This window comes from Geotrypetes seraphini, chromosome 18 (genome assembly GCF_902459505.1).
Source record: "Geotrypetes seraphini chromosome 18, aGeoSer1.1, whole genome shotgun sequence".
NCBI classification, from domain to species: Eukaryota; Metazoa; Chordata; class Amphibia; order Gymnophiona; family Dermophiidae; genus Geotrypetes; species Geotrypetes seraphini.
In genome coordinates this window covers 1,335,563-1,356,851 of record NC_047101.1, presented here as the reverse complement: position 1 = coordinate 1,356,851, position 21,289 = coordinate 1,335,563, and the positions used below count along the sequence as shown (strand labels likewise).

Below are 21,289 nucleotides of genomic sequence, written 5' to 3'. Positions count from 1 at the left end.
CACTGGCTAAAGGAACACATCCCAAAGGGCTGCACCCCCAAAGCACCACTAGCTAAAGGAACACATCCTGAAGGGCTGCACCCCAAAAGCACCACTAGCTAAAGAAACACATCCCGAAGGGCTGCACCCCAAAAGCACCACTAGCTAAAGGAACACATCCCAAAGGGCTGCACCCCAAAAGCACCACTAGCTAAAGGAACACATCCCGAAGGGCTGCACCCCAAAAGCACCACTAGCTAAAGGAACACATCCCAAAGGGCTGCACCCCCAAAGCACCACTAGCTAAAGGAACACATCACGAAGAGCTGCACCACGAAACCACTGCACCCCCAAAGCATCACTGGTTTAAGGAACACATCCCGAAGGGCTGCACCCCAAAAGCACCACTAGCTAAAGGAACACATCCCGAAGGGCTGCACCCCAAAAGCACCAATGCCTAAAGGAACACATCCCGAAGGGCGGCACCCCGAAACCACTGCACCCCCAAAGCACCACTGGCTAAAGGAACACATCCCAAAGGGCTGCACCCCCAAAGCACCACTAGCTAAAGGAACACATCCTGAAGGGCTGCACCCCGAAACCACTGCACCCCCAAAGCATCACTGGTTTAAGGAACACATCCCAAAGGGCTGCACCCCAAAAGCACCACTAGCTAAAGGAACACATCCCGAAGGGCTGCACCCCGAAACCACTGCACCCCCAAAGCATCACTGGATAAAGGAACACATCCCGAAGGGCTGCACCCCCAAAGCACCACTAGCTAAAGGAACACATCCCAAAGGGCTGCACCCCAAAAGCACCACTAGCTAAAGGAACACATCCCAAAGGGCTGCACCCCGAAACCACTGCACCCCCAAAGCATCACTGGATAAAGGAACACATCCCAAAGGGCTGCACCCCAAAAGCACCACTAGCTAAAGGAACACATCCCGAAGGGCTGCACCCCAAAACCACTGCACCCCCAAAGCATCACTGGATAAAGGAACACATCCCGAAGGGCTGCACCCCCAAAGCACCACTAGTTAAAGGAACACATCCCAAAGGGCTGCACCCCAAAAGCACCACTAGCTAAAGGAACACATACCGAAGGGCTGCACCCCGAAACCACTGCACCCCCAAAGCACCACCGCCTAAAGGATCACATCCCAAAGGGCTGCACCCCCAAAGCACCACTAGCTGAAGGAACACATCCCGAAGGACTGCACCCCAAAAGCACCACTAGCTAAAGGAACACATCCCAAAAGCACCACTAGCTAAAGGAACACATCCCAAAGGGCTGCACCCCAAAAGCACCACTAGCTGAAGGAACATATCCCGAAGGGCGGCACCCCGAAACCACTGCACCCCCAAAGCATCACCGGATAATGGAACACATCCCGAAGGGCTGCACCCCCAAAGCACCACTAGCTAAAGGAACACATCCCAAAGGGCTGCACCCCAAAAGCACCACTAGCTAAAGGAACACATCTCAAAGGGCTGCACCCCAAAAGCACCACTAGCTAAAGGAACACATCCCAAAGGGCTGCACCCCAAAAGCACCACTAGCTAAAGGAACACATCCCGAAGGGCGGCACCCCGAAACCACTGCACCCCCAAAGCATCACTGGATAAAGGAACACATCCCGAAGGGCTGCACCCCCAAAGCACCACTAGCTAAAGGAACACATCCCGAAGGGCTGCACCCTGAAACCACTGCACCCCCAAAGCACCACCGCCTAAAGGAACACATCCCAAAGGGCTGCACCCCCAAAGCACCACTAGCTGAAGGAACACATCCCGAAGGGCTGCACCCCAAAACCACTGCACCCCCAAAGCAAAACTGGCTATAGGAACACATCCCGAAGGGCTGCACCCCCAAAGCACCACTAGCTAAAGGAACACATCCCAAAGGGCTGCACCCCCAAAGCACCACTAGCTAAAGGAACACATCCCAAAGGGCTGCACCCCAAAAGCACCACTAGCTAAAGGAACACATCCCGAAGGGCGGCACCCCGAAACCACTGCACCCCCAAAGCATCACTGGATAAAGGAACACATCCCGAAGGGCTGCACCCCGAAACCACTGCACCCCCAAAGCACCACTGCCTAAAGGAACACATCCCAAAGGGCTGCACCCCCAAAGCACCACTAGCTAAAGGAACACATCCCGAAGGGCTGCACCCCAAAACCACTGCACCCCCAAAGCATCACTGGATAAAGGAACACATCCCGAAGGGCTGCACCCCCAAAGCACCACCAGCTAAAGGAACACATCCTGAAGGGCTGCACCCCGAAACCACTGCACCCCCAAAGCACCACTGCCTAAAGGAACACATCCCAAAGGGCTGCACCCCCAAAGCACCACTAGCTAAAGGAACACATCCCGAAGGGCTGCACCCCGAAACCACTGCACCCCCAAAGCACCACTAGCTAAAGGAACACATCCCGAAGGGCTGCACCCCAAAACCACTGCACCCCCAAAGCATCACTGGATAAAGGAACACATCCCGAAGGGCTGCACCCTGAAACCACTGCACCCCCAAAGCACCACTAGCTAAAGGAACACATCCCGAAGGGCTGCACCCCAAAACCACTGCACCCCCAAAGCATCACTGGATAAAGGAACACATCCCGAAGGGCTGCACCCCGAAACCACTGCACCCCCAAAGCACCACTAGCTAAAGGAACACATCCCGAAGGGCTGCACCCCAAAACCACTGCACCCCCAAAGCATCACTGGATAAAGGAACACATCCCGAAGGGCTGCACCCTGAAACCACTGCACCCCCCAAAGCACCACTGCCTAAAGGAACACATCCCAAAGGGCTGCACCCCCAAAGCACCACTAGCTAAAGGAACACATCCCGAAGAGCTGCACCCCCAAAGCACCACTGGCTAAAGGAACACATTCCGAAGAGCTGCCTCCCAAAGCACCACTAGCTAAAGGAACACATCCCGAAGGGCTGCACCCCGAAACCACTGCACCCCCAAAGCATCACTGGATAAAGGAACACATCCCAAAGGGCTGCACCCCAAAAGCACCACTAGCTAAAGGAACACATCCCGAAGGGCTGCACCCCGAAACCACTGCACCCCCAAAGCATCACTGGATAAAGGAACACATCCCGAAGGGCTGCACCCCGAAACCACTGCACCCCCAAAGCATCACTGGTTTAAGGAACACATCCCAAAGGGCTGCACCCCAAAAGCACCACTAGCTAAAGGAACACATCCCGAAGGGCTGCACCCCGAAACCACTGCACCCCCAAAGCACCACTGGCTAAAGTAACACATCACGAAGGGCTGCACCCTGAAACCACTGCACCCCCAAAGCACCACTACCTAAAGGAACACATCCCAAAGGGCTGCACCCCCAAAGCACCACTAGCTAAAGGAACACATCCCGAAGGGCTGCACCCCAAAACCACTGCACCCCCAAAGCATCACTGGATAAAGGAACACATCCCGAAGGGCTGCACCCCCAAAGCACCACCAGCTAAAGGAACACATCCTGAAGGGCTGCACCCCGAAACCACTGCACCCCCAAAGCACCACTGCCTAAAGGAACACATCCCAAAGGGCTGCACCCCCAAAGCACCACTAGCTAAAGGAACACATCCTGAAGGGCTGCACCCCGAAACCACTGCACCCCCAAAGCACCACTAGCTAAAGGAACACATTCCGAAGGGCTGCACCCCAAAACCACTGCACCCCCAAAGCATCACTGGATAAAGGAACACATCCCGAAGGGCTGCACCCTGAAACTACTGCACCCCCAAAGCACCACTAGCTAAAGGAACACATCCCGAAGGGCTGCACCCCAAAACCACTGCACCCCCAAAGCATCACTGGATAAAGGAACACATCCCGAAGGGCTGCACCCCGAAACCACTGCACCCCCAAAGCACCACTAGCTAAAGGAACACATCCCGAAGGGCTGCACCCCAAAACCACTGCACCCCCAAAGCATCACTGGATAAAGGAACACATCCCGAAGGGCTGCACCCTGAAACCACTGCACCCCCCAAAGCACCACTGCCTAAAGGAACACATCCCAAAGGGCTGCACCCCCAAAGCACCACTAGCTAAAGGAACACATCCCGAAGAGCTGCACCCCCAAAGCACCACTGGCTAAAGGAACACATTCCGAAGAGCTGCCCCCCAAAGCACCACTAGCTAAAGGAACACATCCCAAAGGGCTGCACCCCAAAATCACTACACCTCCAAGCTCCACTAGCTAAAGTAACACATTCCAAAGCACTTCGCCCCTCCCTCCCCAATCACTGCACCTCCAAGCACCACTGGCTAAAGCATTGCATCTCAAAATCACTGCACCCCACACCACTACTTCCAAATACACTGCACCCCAAAATCAGTACATCCTAAATTGCACCCTATACTACTAGATCCTAAAATCACTGCACCCCTAAGCACTGCTACCTAAACATTACATTCAAATCACTGCACCTCCAAGCACCTAAAGCATTACATCCCAACGTGTTGCACCCCAAAGCACTCCATCTCAAAGCCCTGCACCCCATGGTGACTCTGCCAGTGATCTTGAAGAAGGGGTCACCGAGCAGCTGCTTTTCAGTCTTGCTGCTAGAGAAGAGCTCAAGTAAACAGCATTAAACCAATCTCTTGAGACTGGCAAGGAAAACCAATCTGCTGGCACTCTCCTCGACTTGCTGACATACTAGTCCTGAATGAACTTGAAAGAAATAATTGGGTCAGTATTCAGATACCAAAAGTTTGCCGTAACAGTCAAAAACAAATATATCCATAAATTCATAATGTGGTCAAGGTAAGTCTCTCTTATCTGTATCCTTCTTCTCCACTGCCAACTCCAGACTTTCTTGTTGCCAGAGTCAATACGTCATGCTCCGTCTCTAGCAGTCTTCAAATCCAAGCTAAAAGCCCACTTTTCTGAACCTGCTTTCAACTCTTAACTCCCACTCACTATCACTCCTTCTGCTAGAAACTCCCCAACCCTGAGGTGTCCTGTCTGTCTGTCCAAACTAGATTGTAAGCTCTTCTGAGCAGGGACTGTCTATTGAATGTACAGCACTGATTATGCCTTTCAGTGCTACAGAAATCATAACTACGGTAGTAGGAGCAGAAGTGAGTCTGCAATCTGAATAGCTTATCCAGCCCTTTTGTTTGAAACTATCCAGCTACCATCCGAATAGGTTCCAGAAGCACTCTGGCTGTGCTTCCACTCCATCCTGGCACTGTCTGTAATACCCCACTTAGCAAGTCTTGCCGTCCAGATAACTGCTTTTGAATATTGCTAATTTCTCCATATATGGAGGTGGTTTTATGCTTTTTTCTAGATGCTCTGAGCCCAATCAGACTAAGAGCAGCTGCCTCCCCTTTCTAATAAATATTCAAAACGATTTAATCAGCTAGAAATGGCTCCTTGCCAGTTAAATCACTGGTCATATTCAAGGATATATCAGCAGATAGCACTACAGAAAATGTCCAGTTAGTGCCCAACTCAAAATGGGCTATTTGGGGGCGGAGTCAGCACTTGCTTTTACTCGTCACTTACCCGGCCAAGGTAACCGCCTAAATAGGACTGCATAACAATGTTTATTGCAACAGTAGAAGCAGATAGATCTCCTGTGAATTCACCGGGAAAATCCTGAAAACCTTACTGGATTGTGACTCTCAACCGACGTTGGATTACCCCGGATTAGACTGTTATTTTTGAGCTAAGCGATTATTCTGCAATCCCTGAGCTTGTGAAATAACAAGGCTCAATAAACAGTTCTTCTTGTACTTTTAAAGTGTGTCTGACTGCTACCCCTTCGTGAAAATCCAGCTTTCCAGCCAGAATTGGATAATCCAACTTTTTTGGAGTGGGAACACAGGGGCCTTTCTTCAGTGGAACATTTAGTGACTGAGGAGGGTCATTTAAAGACCTTAGATGTGCTTAGAACTCAATTGGGTAACCGTTGGGGGGACACGTTTGCATATTGTCAAGCCAAACTCTATATTTTATCCCTCCCCCCGAAAACAGTTTAGTCGACATTTTGGGAAATGTCTTGGGGACTTTTTTGCAAAGGTGGCAGCTTCTAACACTTCGGTGTTGGCATTGCATACCAATTTGAAGATCGTAAAGATACAGGAACAATCCGACTGGGCTGGGAATGGGAGCTCCAGTTGAGGTATTGCTTCTCCTCTTTGGAAGAGAACCTAACACTCTCTCACTTCTTTTGGAGCTGCTGTCATAGTCGTTAGTTTTGGGCCTCTATAGTATTAGATAAACCCGGGACCTACCGTGGCCTGCCTCGGGGAGGCATTCTGTTCTGTCATAAGCTGTGTCTCCTTTCTCACACATGCATATTGCAGTCCTGGACTTCTTCGGACCCTCCATCAATTTAGTAATGGATGCAGGTTGCGGGTCATGCATGAACGTAAACATTTTCTTCTGGTTTGGGAGGCATCTTTGGCTTCTTTATATCTCACGGTGAGGCGGGATAGTGGCGGACTTCTTTGCTCATGGATGATACTGCTATGTATCCATTTTCTGGGCCTAGGGGAGGGGAGAGCTGCTACAGCCTGGGGGCCACAAGAGTCCAGGCCCTCGGAGGGACTTTGCCCAGTGGGGCTTTCTTTCTTTATTGGAAAAATTTCTTTTTCTCTCCTTTCCCCTCTGATAGGGTTTTACAGGGAGTAGATGGGGGTGGGCTAGGGTAGAGATGGGGGTTACTTGGGGAGGGAGAAGGGGATGTTTCTATCTCACCTAACTACTTGTCTTTTGCTTGACTTATTACTTTGTGTTGTAAGCTGCTATTTTCGTGGGGGGGGGGGGTTCTCTTTAGAAATGTTATGGAAACCGTTCTCTGATTGAGGGATGGGGGGAATAGTTTGACTGATATGTTTGTTGGTTCATGCTGTGTTCGATATTGCCTCCTTGTTCAACAATAAAATAGATTTGAATATAAAGTGTGTCTAGACGTGTACAGTAGAAAGTGACACAAGGACAAAAATTCATCCCCTTCCCTGTATCTCCCTGCTCGAAGCAGAAACATGATTTTATGAACCTAGGTATTGCAAATAAACATCTGAAGCCCGCTTCACTTGCTTTTTCCTTCTATACTACACGCCATATTTACCATATTATGTCTGCCGTGCTACGATCTCTCATGCAATGTTTGCTGTTCCGTGTCTTCCATGCTATGTTTCATCACGCACCTTGCCTTGCTTTGTAACACTAATTTTTGCCATCCTATTCTCGCCATGCTGTCTCACCATAACCATGTTCTGTCATAATATGTTTTACCATGCTTTGTTAACTATGTTTTGCCATCCTTGTCAGACAATGTTTACCATGCTACCTCCTTTCATACTCTGAGAGTGTGGCGCAGGGGTTGGAACTGCAGCCTTGACCCACGCTGCTTCTTGTGACCCTGGGCAGGTCACTTGGTCCCCTATTGTCCCAGGTATATTAGATAGATTGTGAGACGGGGGAAATGCTTGAATTAATTCATGTAAACGGTTCTGAGCTCCCCTGGGAGAACAGTATAGAAAATTGAATAAATAAATAGAGTTCCATAATCGAGGCTGTGAGCTCTTGCATTCCCTTCCTTTTCCCATACCACCACGGTTCCGTTTTGTTGAACCTGGTGCTGATTTCTGTCGGGTGAGGGCAGGGAAGATCAGCCAACACATTTCTCTGTCTTTTTCATCAATGTTGTTTCCCTTTTTAAGGGGATATTCTGTGTTTGCTGTAGGGCTTGGTCACTTCTGACCAGTCGGTACAAACATGCTGCTTACTATGCCATCGGGAAAGCAAAGACTGGGGAACAGCACCTGTCGATGGGCCACTACCTCTTGGTGAAAAACTGCCACTTGACTTTGTACCAACGCTGGCACAAAACCTATTGGGAGAGATGCCGCTGTGGATCTGCCAGAGCTGTCGCAAAAGTGTCGAGGAGGAAGAGAAACGCACGGTGCAGGAGCAGGCTTTGGAAGTAAGTACAACATCAGACAAATTTGCCACGAAATTGGGTGAAAATTTTAGCAAGTAACTACACAGTTCTTGAAAAGGTGCTGCATGATTTGCTGAAGACTTAGTTCAGTTGCCAGTCTGAAGCTTCTGCAATAAGGGGAAAGGCTCTGTCCAGGAAGTAAGAACATAAGCAGTGCCTCTGCTGGGTCAGACCAGAGGTCCATCACGCCCAGCAATCCGCTCACGTGGTGGCCCATCAGGTCCAGGATCTGCATAGTAATCCTCTAGCTATACCCTTCTATCCCCTTTTCCTTTTCCCTATTTCCAGTGTTTAAAAATGTGAAATCTACCAGGCAGCTATCTTTAGTGCATCTGTTTACATATCCCTCCATAAAATCTTGTCATTACAAGAAGTTCCTTGAGAGAACCTTCTCATTTCAGGCCGCTAAATTGAATACATGGCTTGGTAAAATTATGTTAGAGACTTCTTCTTATTTTGATTTTAGAAAATTGTTAGAGACACACCTATTCGATAGGTTGGTATCTTAATGCATTCTGTTTTAACTCTTAACATGTTCTTTCTCATTTTAATTTGATGTATTCTATCTGCATTGTATGTATTGCCTTGTTTGTTGTGAACCGCCTAGAACCTTTCCGGTATGGCGGTATTTAAAAATAAATTATTATTATTATTTATCCATCCTATATAATAAAACCCTAAGCACGCAAGCGCACTTAGGGTTTCGTGATCCCTGCTGCCGTGTTTTCTGATCTGTGGCCGAATTCTATTTTAGAACGCAGTGACAGGGAACACTCTGGCCACTCCCCTCCTCCCGCCCTGACTCACTGTAAGGCCCACTGTTCGTCGTCATCGCCCCCCCCTGCCACGCACACCTCTCCCCGCCGCATCCGAACCTCCGTTGACCCTCCCATCTGACCCTTCCACCGCGAGACGACCAACAAACCTCCAAGCTCCAACGGCGTCCGCAGTATTCTAAATACGCTGCTTCGGGGCCTTCTACTGCCCTGATTTCCTCTGCTGCATCCCTAACGGGTAGCAACACAAAAGAATATATATGGAATAGAATTGTTCAAATATACCATTAACAACACAGACATTTCAGACATTTTTGAAAAAGTCAAGATTTCAGTACTGTCTGATAACTATCATTGGCTTTTACATAGAATTCTTATGAGCGCATCGATGCATTTACCTTGCTGGCCCACGCCAGCTTTTTAAAAGGGGGCCTATATGTTTTACAAAGTATACAGTATACTTATATCTTATACCCTTCATTGATGGAAAAGTCAATAATAACTGATAATAACCGATGCCTACAATTTCCTCCTATAATTGATGTAAACCTGGGAAAGCTTTCAGAAATTTATCCATATACACTTTTAAATACCAGAGACATAATTTAAATTCTACCCGCAAATAAACAGGAAGCCAATGAAGTTCTACCAGCAAAGATCTGGATTTGTAGAAAACAAGCTTTGCTGAAGTATTCTGCATCAGCTGTAACTTCTCCAACAGAGTATCAGAAATTCCTGAATATAACCGACTGCACTAATATTCTGTATTGGTGCTGAAAAAGTAAGATCGAACCCACCTGAGCTGCCTCAACTAGTTTGTGAACTAAAGCATTAATGTATGGGGTTTAAGTGGGTTTAAAACGTGTGTGTGTAATTCTTTTGTAACCCAATAGATTAAGGCAGGCACTGTTAGTGCTGAGAGGTAGGATGAGGGAGATGCTTCTGTATCTGGCCCTCCTCCAGCACAGCATGTTTCCCTTCCATCCAGTGGGAAGAGCAACGTTTGGCCCAGCTCTGCTTTCTTCAGCCTGAGGAGAATTGAGGTGATTTTTGACTGGCTCATCTTATATTCTGTATATGGCACTTCGAGCTGCCCAACTTGATTGATTCACGAGCAATTATCTTTATAGCAGTATTCAGTAAAGAGGTGTGTGGAACCAAAAAGGGAATGGCCAACAGAAGGGCATGGGCGGAGCAAATTACACGCTTGAGGTCCCAGCACTAAGCACTAGTCTATAAATCACATCTAAATTTACTTCTAAGCGGAGGAGGTTTCACGCTGACCTTTTGAGTGCCATATATAGAATTTCGCCCTAGGTCAGCTGATTAACAAAATCACCAATCATATTTTGATTGACAAATTCTGGACAGGAATTTATTTGTTCAGAGATTTCCTGTTTTGACCATTGTTTTCCTACCCTAGGTCCCTCGTGTTTATGGAAAGTTTGTCTTTATAGCAGTTCTTTTCCTGCAGGTGTCACTGTCTCACATGGGCTGTGGAGGAAGCTCACACTCTTCCTGTTCCTCCTCCTCCTCTTCATCCTCGTCTTCTTTCTCCTCCTGCCATGGGAACTCGGCTGATTGGGATCCCAGCTCGTTCTTGTCTGCTCACAAACTCTCTGGACTCTGGAATTTACCACATGCCAGTGGAGCTACCCAGGGAAACTCTCTAGGGGTGGCTTCAGGTGAGTACTGTCAAATAAGTCAGAAGAAATCATAGTGGCACCTGTTGAAGCGCCAAATCCCCATTCCAGGTAGAGGCTGACCGAATTTCAGTGTCTGCCTGGTTTCGGTTTAGGCCAAAACTGACTCTGTGATTAGTGGAGGTTGAAGATTGTCTCCCCTCCCCCTCCCTGCTGAACAAGAGTTACCTCGTGACCCTTCGGGCCTATATTACAGTCTAGCGATCTCGGAGTAGCAGTGGGACCCCATGGTGGCTCTGACTTGGACTCATGAGGGATTGGGGGCTACTCTGCATTCTTTTGTGTGTATGTATAATTGAATTGCAAGTCCTGACCTTGTGTAGTAGTTTCTGTGATAGAGTGCTCCGAATAAATTTCATAAAAATTTGAGTTTGGATATTAGGAATTAGGTTTTTATCTGCTGTCATTTACCATGTTTGGAGTCATGACAGCTGCCGCTGCAAATGTGGCACCAAGTCAGCCATTAGTTGAGCTTCATGTGTGAAGAGGTAATATATGGTAATTCATTCTTTAAACGTATTCATGATTTATTGAGATTTATTAAACGCTACTATTTGGCTGATTCTAAAAAACTTCCAAGTTCTGTTGAATATGATGAAGCTGCAAACTTGTGTCATGTAGACGTTAGATTCTATGACAAAGGAACCTGCAGCAATTGCTTTCAAGCACAAATACCTGTCGGCTTCTAGCAGTGGTTCTCAACTGTGATTGAACACTAAACTCCTCTTTTACAAAAGAATAGTGCAGTTTTTAGCGCCGGCCACGGTGGTAACAGCTCCTACGCTCATAGGAATTCTATGAACGTTGGAGTTGTTACCGCCCTGGCTGGCAGTAAAAACCATGCTACGCTTTTGTGAAAGGGGGAGGGGTAAAAATCGATGCTGAAATAAGCATGCCTAAATAGCGTCCCTCCAAACCAGCACAGAAACGGATGGGTTTATGCTCCTCTGCCAGCAGGTGGAGACTGAGACATTGACGTTTGGCTACATTACAAGTGGACTGTGCAGTCCCTATTACAATCAGTCTTTTCTCAGTCTCCAGCAGGTGGAGTGGTAAGTTTTTGTGCAGTCTGTGCTGAGGTTTCTTTTGGGTCTGTTGGATCTGATTTAGTGTTGCTTTGTTCTTCAAAGAATTTACATGAAAACACTTTACATTTCACTATGAAAGGAGTCCCGTTACAATTCTCACCTAAAACCAAAATTCTGGGAGTAACAGTAGATAATACCCTAAGCTTTCACTCACACATCTCTAAATTGGTTTCCTCATCTTTCTTTGCTCTCCACCAAATTCAATCCATTTGTTCATTTCTTCAACAAAATTCACTCCGTATTCTAATACACTCCCTGGTTTTGAACAAACTTGATTATTGCAATTCTGTTCTCATTGGACTGCTGAAATACCAATTACCGTATATACTCAAATATAAGTTGAGACCCCAAAAAGGAGGAAAAATGGTTGACTCAAATATAAGAACATAAGAAGTTACCTCCACTGGGTCAGACCAGCGGTCCGCTCCCGCGGCGGCCCATCAGGTCTGGGACCTGTGAAGTGGTCCCTGACTATTCCTATAACCTATCTCTACTTCTATCTGTACCCCTCAATCCCTTTATCCTTTAGGAACCTATCTAAACCTTCCTTGAACCCCTGTAGCATGCTCTGGCCTGTCACAACCTCCGGAAGCGCGTTCCATGTGTCCACCACCCTCTGAGTAAAGAAGAACTTCCTAGCGATTGTTCTAAACCTGTCCCCTTTCAATTTCTCCGAGTGCCCCCTTGTACTTGTGGTTCCCCACAGTCTGAAGAATCTGTCCCTGTCTACCTTCTCTATGCCATTCAGGATTTTGAAGGTTTCTATCATGTCCCCTCTAAGTCTCCGCTTTTCCAGGGAGAATAGCCCCAGCTTTTCCAACCTGTCAGCATATGAAAAGATTTCCATACCTCTTATCAATTTAGTCGCTCTTCTCTGGACTCCCTCAAGTACTGCCATGTCCTTCTTGAGGACACAGTACTCCAGATGCGGGCACACCATTGCACAATACAGCGGCATGATGACTTCCTTCGTCCTGGTCGTGATACCCTTTTTGATGATACCCAACATTCTGTTCGCTTTCTTTGTGGCTGTCGCACACTGTGCCGATGCTTTCATTGTTGTGTCCACCATCACCCCCAGGTCTCTTTCAAGGTTACTTACCCTTAGCAATGATCCCCCCCATTTTGTAACTGAACATCGGGTTCTTTTTCCCTACATGTATGACCTTGCATTTCTCTATGTTAAAACTCATTTGCCACTTCTTTGCCCACTCTTCCAGCCTCGTTAGGTCCCTTTGCAGGTCTTCGCATATAAATCAGGCAGCTTAATATTCAAGTGCCCTGCTCTGTCAGGATCTGCCATGAGATCTGGTTTCTTCTGCCACTGAGAGGCAACAAGCAGGAGCGCGCTTTGGTGCTCCTGCTTAACATAAGAAGTGCCTCCGCTGGGTCAGACCCGAGGTCCATTTTGCCCAGCCCTCCGCTCACGCGGCGGCCCAACAGGTCCAAGACCTGTGCAGTAATCCTCTATCTATATCCCTCTATCTCTTTTTCCAACAGAAACTTGTCCAATCCCTTCTTGAACCCCCAATACCATACTCTGTCCTATCACACCCTCTGGAAGCGCATTCCAGGTATCCACCACACGTTGAGTGAAGAAAAACTTCCTAGCATTTGTTTTGAAGCTGTCCCCTTTCAACTTTTCTGAATGCCCTCTTGTTCTTGTATTTTTCAAAAGTTTGAAGAATCTGTCCTTCTCCACTTTCTCTATGCCCTTCATGATCTTGTAGGTCTCTATCATATCCCCCTCTAAGTCTCCTCTTTTCCAGAGAAAAGAGCCTGAGTTTCTCTAATCTCTCAGCATATGAAAGGTTTTCCATACCTTTTATCAGACGTGTCGCTCTCCTTTGCACCCTCTCGAGTATCACCATATCCTTCTTAAGGTACGGCTCCCATGAACAGTTGGAATCCTGGAACAACCCCTGCGGAGTCCCCCAAGGCTTCCCACTATCTCCAACAGTCTTCAGTCTTTACATAACCACACTTGGCACACGTTTAGATGAAATAGGCATAACTTTATACAGCTATGCAGATGACATCACCATCCTCCTGCCTTTCGACCAAACCAACCCAACACAACGAACAAACTACACACTGCACTAGAAACCGTTTCAAAATGGATGAGAGACCACAAATTAAAGCTGAATCAAGACAAAACCAATTTCTTACTTCTAGAAAAAAACAAAACCATAACAAACCTAGAAATAGACTCCATCACATACTCCATTCAACCCCAACCTAAAACCTCTGGGAATAATGTTAGACAAAGGCTGCACCATGCAACTTCAAATCAGCAAAACAATCCAGAAGGCATTCGCAACCATGCACAACCTAGGGCAAATCCGAAAATGCTTCAACAACGAACAATTCAAACTCTTGGTACAAGCGCTAATCCTAGGACTCCTGGACTACTGTAACATCCTATACCTGTCATGCCCAACCAACATGCTAAAACAATTACAAACAGTCCAAGATACAGCTCTTAGACTGATTTACTCGCTGAAAAAATATGACCACATTACCACCACCTTCCGAGATTCACACTGGCTCCCAGTACAAGCACGCATACAATACAAATTCTTCTGCACCCTATTCAAAGCCCAAAATGGAAATGGACCAAGCTATCAGAGCAACTGCCTAAACAGGAAAAACACATCCAGACCAAGGAGAACTTATGCACACTTTACCCACCCCCCAATCAAAAGTATACAAAGCAAAAAAATATACGACAAACTATTAGCCACCAGAGCCAGCGAAACTAGACCACCACCTCTCCAATCTGCTGACTATAACATCCAACTACAAAACATTCAGGAAAGAACTTAAAACCTTTCAATTCAAGAAATTTATCATGATCTAACTAAACCTGATCGACCCTCCACAGATCCCGATGCATACTACATCTATTAACCATGTATTCTCCTTGGAAATGCCCAGGCCAACTGAAAGGTATTGGCGAGATAGAAGACACCAATGTAATGTAATGTAAGTTTGGTGAGACTATGTCAGTGATAACCTCCTGCTGTATCACACTTTACTGTTGTCTTTCATCTGGCTGATTCATAATCTTCTTTTTTTTCTCACATTAGTCTGAAATCAGTCTTTAATTTTTCTATTTCTTTCTAAAACTAACTCTGAAAATCTTATACTGACACTAGGGTGGGGACTCCAGTTTGGGTTTGGAATGTGCCAGGACTGTTCTTTCTAGGACCAGAGATATGTCATGGCAGATGCACCGGGGAGGTAGAATTGAAATGATTCTGCCTTTTTTAAACCAACAAATCTTCTCTGCTCTACTCTGCCCCTCTTTCAGGAGACAAATATTCCAGCATTACACCCTCCTCTGAATGTGGCAGTAGCTGTCTCAAATCTGCAGGGCTAAAGGTGTGTCCGTATATCCACTCCACAAACCCAGAAGGCAACACAGCAATTCCAGGGAGTCCTTTTCCTACCTCACTTGACTTCTGTGATGCTAGTTCAAAGCAGATCAAGAACATGTGTTGTAGACCCTTACCACCAGGTGAGCACTGTTTTCATGCAAAGTGATGCACATTGGGAAGAATCATGGTAGGGTCCACCTTGGGGGTCAGCGCTTAAGAAAAAGATCTGGGTGCCATTGTGGACAATATGCTGAAATCTTCTACCCAATGTGCAGCAGCAGTGGCCAAAAAAGCAAACAAGATGCTATGAATTATTAGAAAATGGATGGTAAACAAGACTAAGAATGTTATTCTGCCTCTGTATCGCTCAATGATGCAACCTCACCTTGAGTATTATGTTCAGTTCTGGTCTCCTTATCTCAAAAAAAGATATAGCAGCACTAGAAAAGGTTCAAAGAAGAGCGACCAAGATGATAAAGGGGATGGAACTCCTCTTGTTAGGGCTCTTCAGCTTGGAAAAGAGACAGCTGAGGGGAGATATGATCGAAGTCTACAAAATCCTGAGTGGAGTAGAACGGGTACAGGGGGATTGATTTTTCACTCCATCAAAAATTACAAAGACTAGGGGACAATCGATGAAGTTTCAGAATAATACTTTTAAAACCAATAGGAGGAAATATATTTTCACTAAGAGAATAGTTAAGCTCTGGAATGTGTTGCCAGAGGATGTGGTAAGAGTGGTTTATGTAACTGGTTTTAAAAAAGATTTGGACAAGTTCCTGAAGGAAAAATCCATAGCCACTGGTTGCCCTGGATCGGTGGCATGGAATGTTGCAAGGTACTTGTGACTTGGATTGGCCTTCGTGAAGACGGGATACTGGGCTAGATGGACTATTGGTTTGACCCAATAAGGCTAGTCTTAAGTGACACCCCAAACCAGTGTTTCTCAACTCGGTCCTGGAGTATCCCCTTGCCAGTCAGGTTTTCTGGATATCCACAATGAATATGCATAAACTTGTTGACTGACTGGCAAGGGGATACTCCAAGACTGAGTGGAGAAATGTTGCCCGTATCCGTACTCCTGCCACCAGATATGTGTGTGAAATGTGGGAGTTTCTAGAAGTGGATGAAAGACTCGGGGGGAGGGTTTATGTAGTGAATGATAACTTGAAAGTAATTGTAAGTGTTTACGAAATGACAAGGCTTCTTTTCTAATTTGAGAAGAATTTGATTTAAAAGAGCTAAAACAATTGTGGCTCCCAAAATTAGATCCATTAGGACAGGCACCAGTAGCTGGGGCTGTTGATCATTGGTAGAAGACACTTACAGATCTGCCCTCGACGCTCTCATTTGGCTCCGTGGTTTTCAGAGGAGTTAAAAAAAACAAAACTGATGCAAACACTAATTTTGATTCACTGCTGGTATATCAGGGCTGTTTAGAGACATATAAAAAAGAGACACTAGATGCTAAGAAGCATTACTTGGAAAAAAATAGGAGATGTAACATATTCCTCTAGAGATTGTGAAGAAACTAACCAACTCAGATACACAAACTAATATTGGTGACTTCTTTGGTTAGTAAACACATCTGTTCCTGAAATACTTAGGAAGCCAACCTATACAATCTTAGTCCTCATCAAATGATCTCTAGAACTGTTAATCACTAATTCTCAACTTTGTTTATTCCACTCAATCTGTAAACCGCATAGAACTTCACGGTCTTGCGGTATATAAATTGTTATTTTATTATTATTATTAAAGTTCAAAACATAGCTTCTGAATGTGATTTGAGTGTTAATTCAGAGTTTCTGTCCCCCATGAATGCTTATGGACAGAATTTGAACAAGTCTTCCTGCTCGTTAGATCTGTATCCATCAGAGGTATTTTTTACAATGAAAGAGGCTTTTGTACCTCCCATTCTGACTTTAGTATCATGTTCATTAGAGGAAAGTAATGTCCCTGACACGTTGACCAAGGCAATTGTTGAAAAACCCTTTAGATGGTAGTAAGTTCCATAAGAACATAAGAAGTTGCCTCCGCTGAGGCAGACCATAGGTCCATCCTGCCCAGCGGTCCGCTCCCGCGGCGGCCCATCAGGCCCATCGCCTGAGTAGTGGTCTATATCTATCTATACCCTTCAATCCCTTTTTCTTCTAGGAATCTATCCAAACTTTCTTTGAAACCATTTAATGTTTTCTTGTCTACAACAGCCTCTGGAAGCACGTTCCATGTATCCACCACCCTCTGAGTGAAAAAGAACTTCCTAGCGTTTGTTCTAAACCTGTCCCCTTTCAATTTCTCCGAGTGCCCCCTTGTACTTGTGGTGGTCCTTAATTTGAAAAATCTGTCCCTGTCTACTTTTTCTATGCCCTTCAGGATCTTGAAGGTTTCTATCATGTCTCCTCTAAGTCTCCGCTTTTCCAGTGAGAAAAGTCCCAACTGCTTCAACCTGTCGGTATATGGGAGATTTTCCATTCCCTTTATCAGTTTAGTTGCTCTTCTCTGTACTCCCTCAAGTACTGCCATGTCCTTCTTGAGGTACGGCGACCAGTACTGGACACAGTACTCCAGATGCGGCCGCACCATTGCACGATACAGCGGCATGATGACTTCCTTCGTCCTGGTCGTAATACCCTTCTTAATGATACCCAACATTCTGTTAGCTTTCTTTGAGGCTGTAGCGCACTGCGCCGATGTCTTCAGTGTTGCGTCTACCATCACTCCCAGGTCTCTCTCCAGGTTACTGACCCCTAGCGGTGTTCCCCCCATTCTGTATGTGAACATCGGGTTCTTTTTCCCCACGTGCATGACCTTGCATTTCCCTATGTTGAAGCTCATTTGCCATTTTTCGGCCCACTTTTCCAGCTGCGTTAGATCCTTTTGGAGATTTTCGCAGTCTCCCCTGGTTTGAGCCCTGCTGTATAGTTTGGTGTCATCTGCAAATTTAATAACCTCACACTTGGTTCCCGCCTCTAGGTCGTTTATGTAGATATTGAACAGGAGCGGTCCCAGCACCGACCCCTGCGGAACTCCGCTCGTGACCCCTTTCCAGTCTGAGTAATGGCCCTTTACGCCAACCCTCTGTTCCCTGTTCGCCAGCCAGTTTTTGATCCATCGGTGGATCACCCCTTGTACCCCGTGGTTCCATATCTTCTTAAGCAGCCTTTCGTGTGGTACCTTGTCGAAGGCTTTTTGGAAGTCAAGGTAAATGATATCTATAGATTCCCCTTTATCCACCTGGCTGTTTACCCCCTCGAAGAAGTGCAATAAGTTTGTGAGGCATGACCTACCCTTGCAGAAGCCATGCTGACTCGGTTTTAGCTGCTCATTGTTTTCGATGTGTTCACAGATGATGTCCTTAATCAGTGCCTCCATCATCTTTCCTGGGACTGAGGTCAGGCTCACTGGCCTGTAGTTTCCTGGGTCTCCCCTTGAGCCCTTCTTGAAGATGGGCGTGATATTTGCTATTTTCCAGTCCTTCGGGATCTCTCCGGTTTTTAAGGATAGGCTGTATATTTGTCGAAGTGGCTCCGCTATTTCGTTTTTTAGTTCCTTGAGTACCCTTGGGTGAATGCCGTCCGGACCTGGAGATTTGTCGCTCTTTAGTCTGTCTATCTGCTTGAGTACATCTTCTTGGCTTACCTCTAAATTGACCAGTCTTGGTCTCCTTTTACGCTCTCTTCAGGTTCTGGGATGTTGGTTATATCTTCCCTCGTGAAAACTGACGTGAAGAACTCATTTAACCTGTCAGCTATTTCTTTCTCTTCCTTTACCACTCCCTTCCTGTCTCCATCATCCAATGGTCCCACTTCTTCTCTTGCCGGTTGCTTCCCCTTGACGTATCTGAAGAAAGACTTGAAGTTTGTTGCTTCCTCTGCCAGTCTCTCTTCATATTCTCTTTTTGCTTTTCTAACCGCTCGGTGACACTCCTTCTGGTGTTCTTTGTGCACTTTTTGGTTCTCCTCTGTTTTGTCTTTTTTCCATTTTCTGAACGATGCTTTCTTGTCGCTTATCGCCTTCTTCACTGCATTTGTTATCCACACTGGGTTTTTTGTTCTGTTTTTTTTGCACCCTTTCCTGAACTTGGGGATGCACAGGTTTTGCGCTTCGTGCACAGTTCCCTTGAGTAAGGTCCAGGCTTTTTCTACGGAATCCATCTTCCCTATGTTACCTTTGAGTTTTTTTCCCACCATTTCCCTCATGGCATCATAATTTCCTTTTTTGAAGTTGAGTGCTGTCGTTGTGGTTCTTTTCCCCTTTGATGATCCAATTTCTAGCCTGCACTGGATCGTGTTGTGATCACTGTTACCTAGCTCTTCTCAATTACAGGAATTTTTAGAGAGAAATTCTATCTTAGATGAGATCTACTAAATATTCTTCTGAGTTAGTTATTGCTAGTATCTACTCTTGGTTTTATGCGTAAAGGTCTAGACCGTGGAGACTGGTTCATCATGATTTTTTTTAGATATATTGTCATTTTGATACTGTAAACCATCAAATTCTGTTGCCACAATTATGTTCTTTGGGTATTGGCAGTAAAGTGTTGGACTGGTTTAAGTCTTTTTATTTTTTTATTTATTCAAATTTCTATACCATTCTCTCAAGGGAGCTCAGAACGGTTTACATGAATTTGTTCAGGTACTCAAGCATGTTTCCCTGTCTGTCTTAGTGGGCTCCTGGGGCAATGAGGGGATTAAGTGACTTGCCCAGGGTCACAAGGAGCCAAGTGAGCTTGAACCCACAACCTCAGGGTGCTGAAGCTGGGATCAAGTTAATCTTTGAATGGAAAATCATGTGGCATTGTCATATGATACGGTTCTATTTGGAATGTGTATGAGATCTAAAAGCCAAATATCTGCAGCAAATAATAAGCTTCTGATGATCGTTACAGGTGTGGGGATACAACAAATAACACTTAATTGGAAGAATTGTTCTAGACTAAATTACAGCTTCTGGTGGAACTCAGTGTGTCATCTGTCCAAAATGGAAAGGTTAATTGCAGTACAAAATGGTTATTTTAATAGATTTCAGGGTGTGTGGGGGCCAATAATAAAATATTATAATGATTAATGTTAATTTATTATTCTTTTTTCTTATGTGATAATTGAAGGAAGGGGGGGTGGGGGAATTATGGAGACTTGCATATATATATTTGCATATTTTTTAATGATTAATATACATATGAATTTTATTATTTGTGTATGGTTATGGGAGGGGGTGGGATATAAAGCTTTTAGATACACATTGTGATGGAATTTTCAAGTGATAATGTATTATGATAGTTTGTATTTAATGTACACTTGATGTATTTATTAAAATGAATAAAGATTTGAAAAAAAAAGAACCCTTGCCTTCCAGGCAGGCATATGGAACGATTGGCTGAGTAAACTAAGAATTGTTATAGCTCTGCTATTCCAACCAGTAACCTTAAGAACTATATAGTACAAATAATATGCTCTTATCTCCCATCCTTCCTTATCATATAATCAATACCTTATACAATATGTAACAATAAATTTACCCTCCCCTCCCCCCATTGATTATTAAGTGTTATATTTGTTTGGATATATTGTTACACTTATTGTAAATTTGAAAATGAATAAAGAATTTTTTTAAAAAAAGAACTATATAGTTTTTCCATTAATTTTCTGAAATTGAAATATGGTAGGTTGAAGAGAGCGTGATAACGTTACTCAGCCAATCGTTCCATTTGCCTGCCTGGTTTTGTCCAGGAATCTTTTGTAGTGGCAGATCTTTATTGTCGGATAGGTGAGTCGAAGTATTAAAGATTGGTTGACGGAGAATAAGCTGAAATTGAATATTGGAAAACCTGAAATTATGTGTGTAGGTTGAGAAAGGCATCTGCATGTATTTCCATCAGAGATTGTGCTGTGATTACAGTGATTTCAGTATTAAATCAGTGTAAATATCTAGGCGTCTTATTGGAGTCGACGTTATTCAAGCCGCAAGTTAGGTCAGTAATTTCCAAGGTCTTTTTTAGACTATGATTGTTAAGAAAGGTGGAAAATTTTTGAATAGTCATTGGTGCAGTGTTGACATCTATATTTGATTACTGTAACTCTCTTTATTTGGGTTTGCTAAAGTACATGATTTAAGCATTACTGTTAGTGCAAAATGCAGCAGCTCGGGTGATTGTGAGAGCATCCAAGTTTGACCACATTACACCTATTTTGCATGATCTTCACTGGCTGCCTATTGCCTAGAGTTTAAAACAGTTTGTTTAATCGCTAAGCTGTTGAAGGATAAATGTCCAACACTATTTAGCTGTCTTCTGCACATGTATTACGATCTGAAGATAAGATCAGTCTTGAGGTTCCATCTATTAAACAGTTAAAAGTTAGTAGG

General features: G+C 45.2%; 1 protein-coding gene across 4 annotated transcripts in view; it reads left to right on the top strand.

The window, feature by feature from the left end:
• FAM193B (family with sequence similarity 193 member B) overlaps nucleotides 1-21,289 on the top strand; it is a 39,158-nt gene that overhangs the window by 2,745 nt on the left and 15,124 nt on the right. For 2 of the 4 annotated variants that reach the window (XM_033927226.1, XM_033927225.1), the window contains exons 2-4: nucleotides 7,719-7,958; nucleotides 10,227-10,437; nucleotides 14,857-15,063. In XM_033927226.1, the coding sequence (XP_033783117.1) occupies nucleotides 7,719-7,958; nucleotides 10,227-10,437; nucleotides 14,857-15,063 (658 nt within the window). Of the gene's footprint in view, nucleotides 1-3,796; nucleotides 4,709-7,718; nucleotides 7,959-10,226; nucleotides 10,438-14,856; nucleotides 15,064-21,289 lie in introns of those variants that run through there. The other 2 variants (XM_033927228.1, XM_033927227.1) reach the window with 2 other exon arrangements.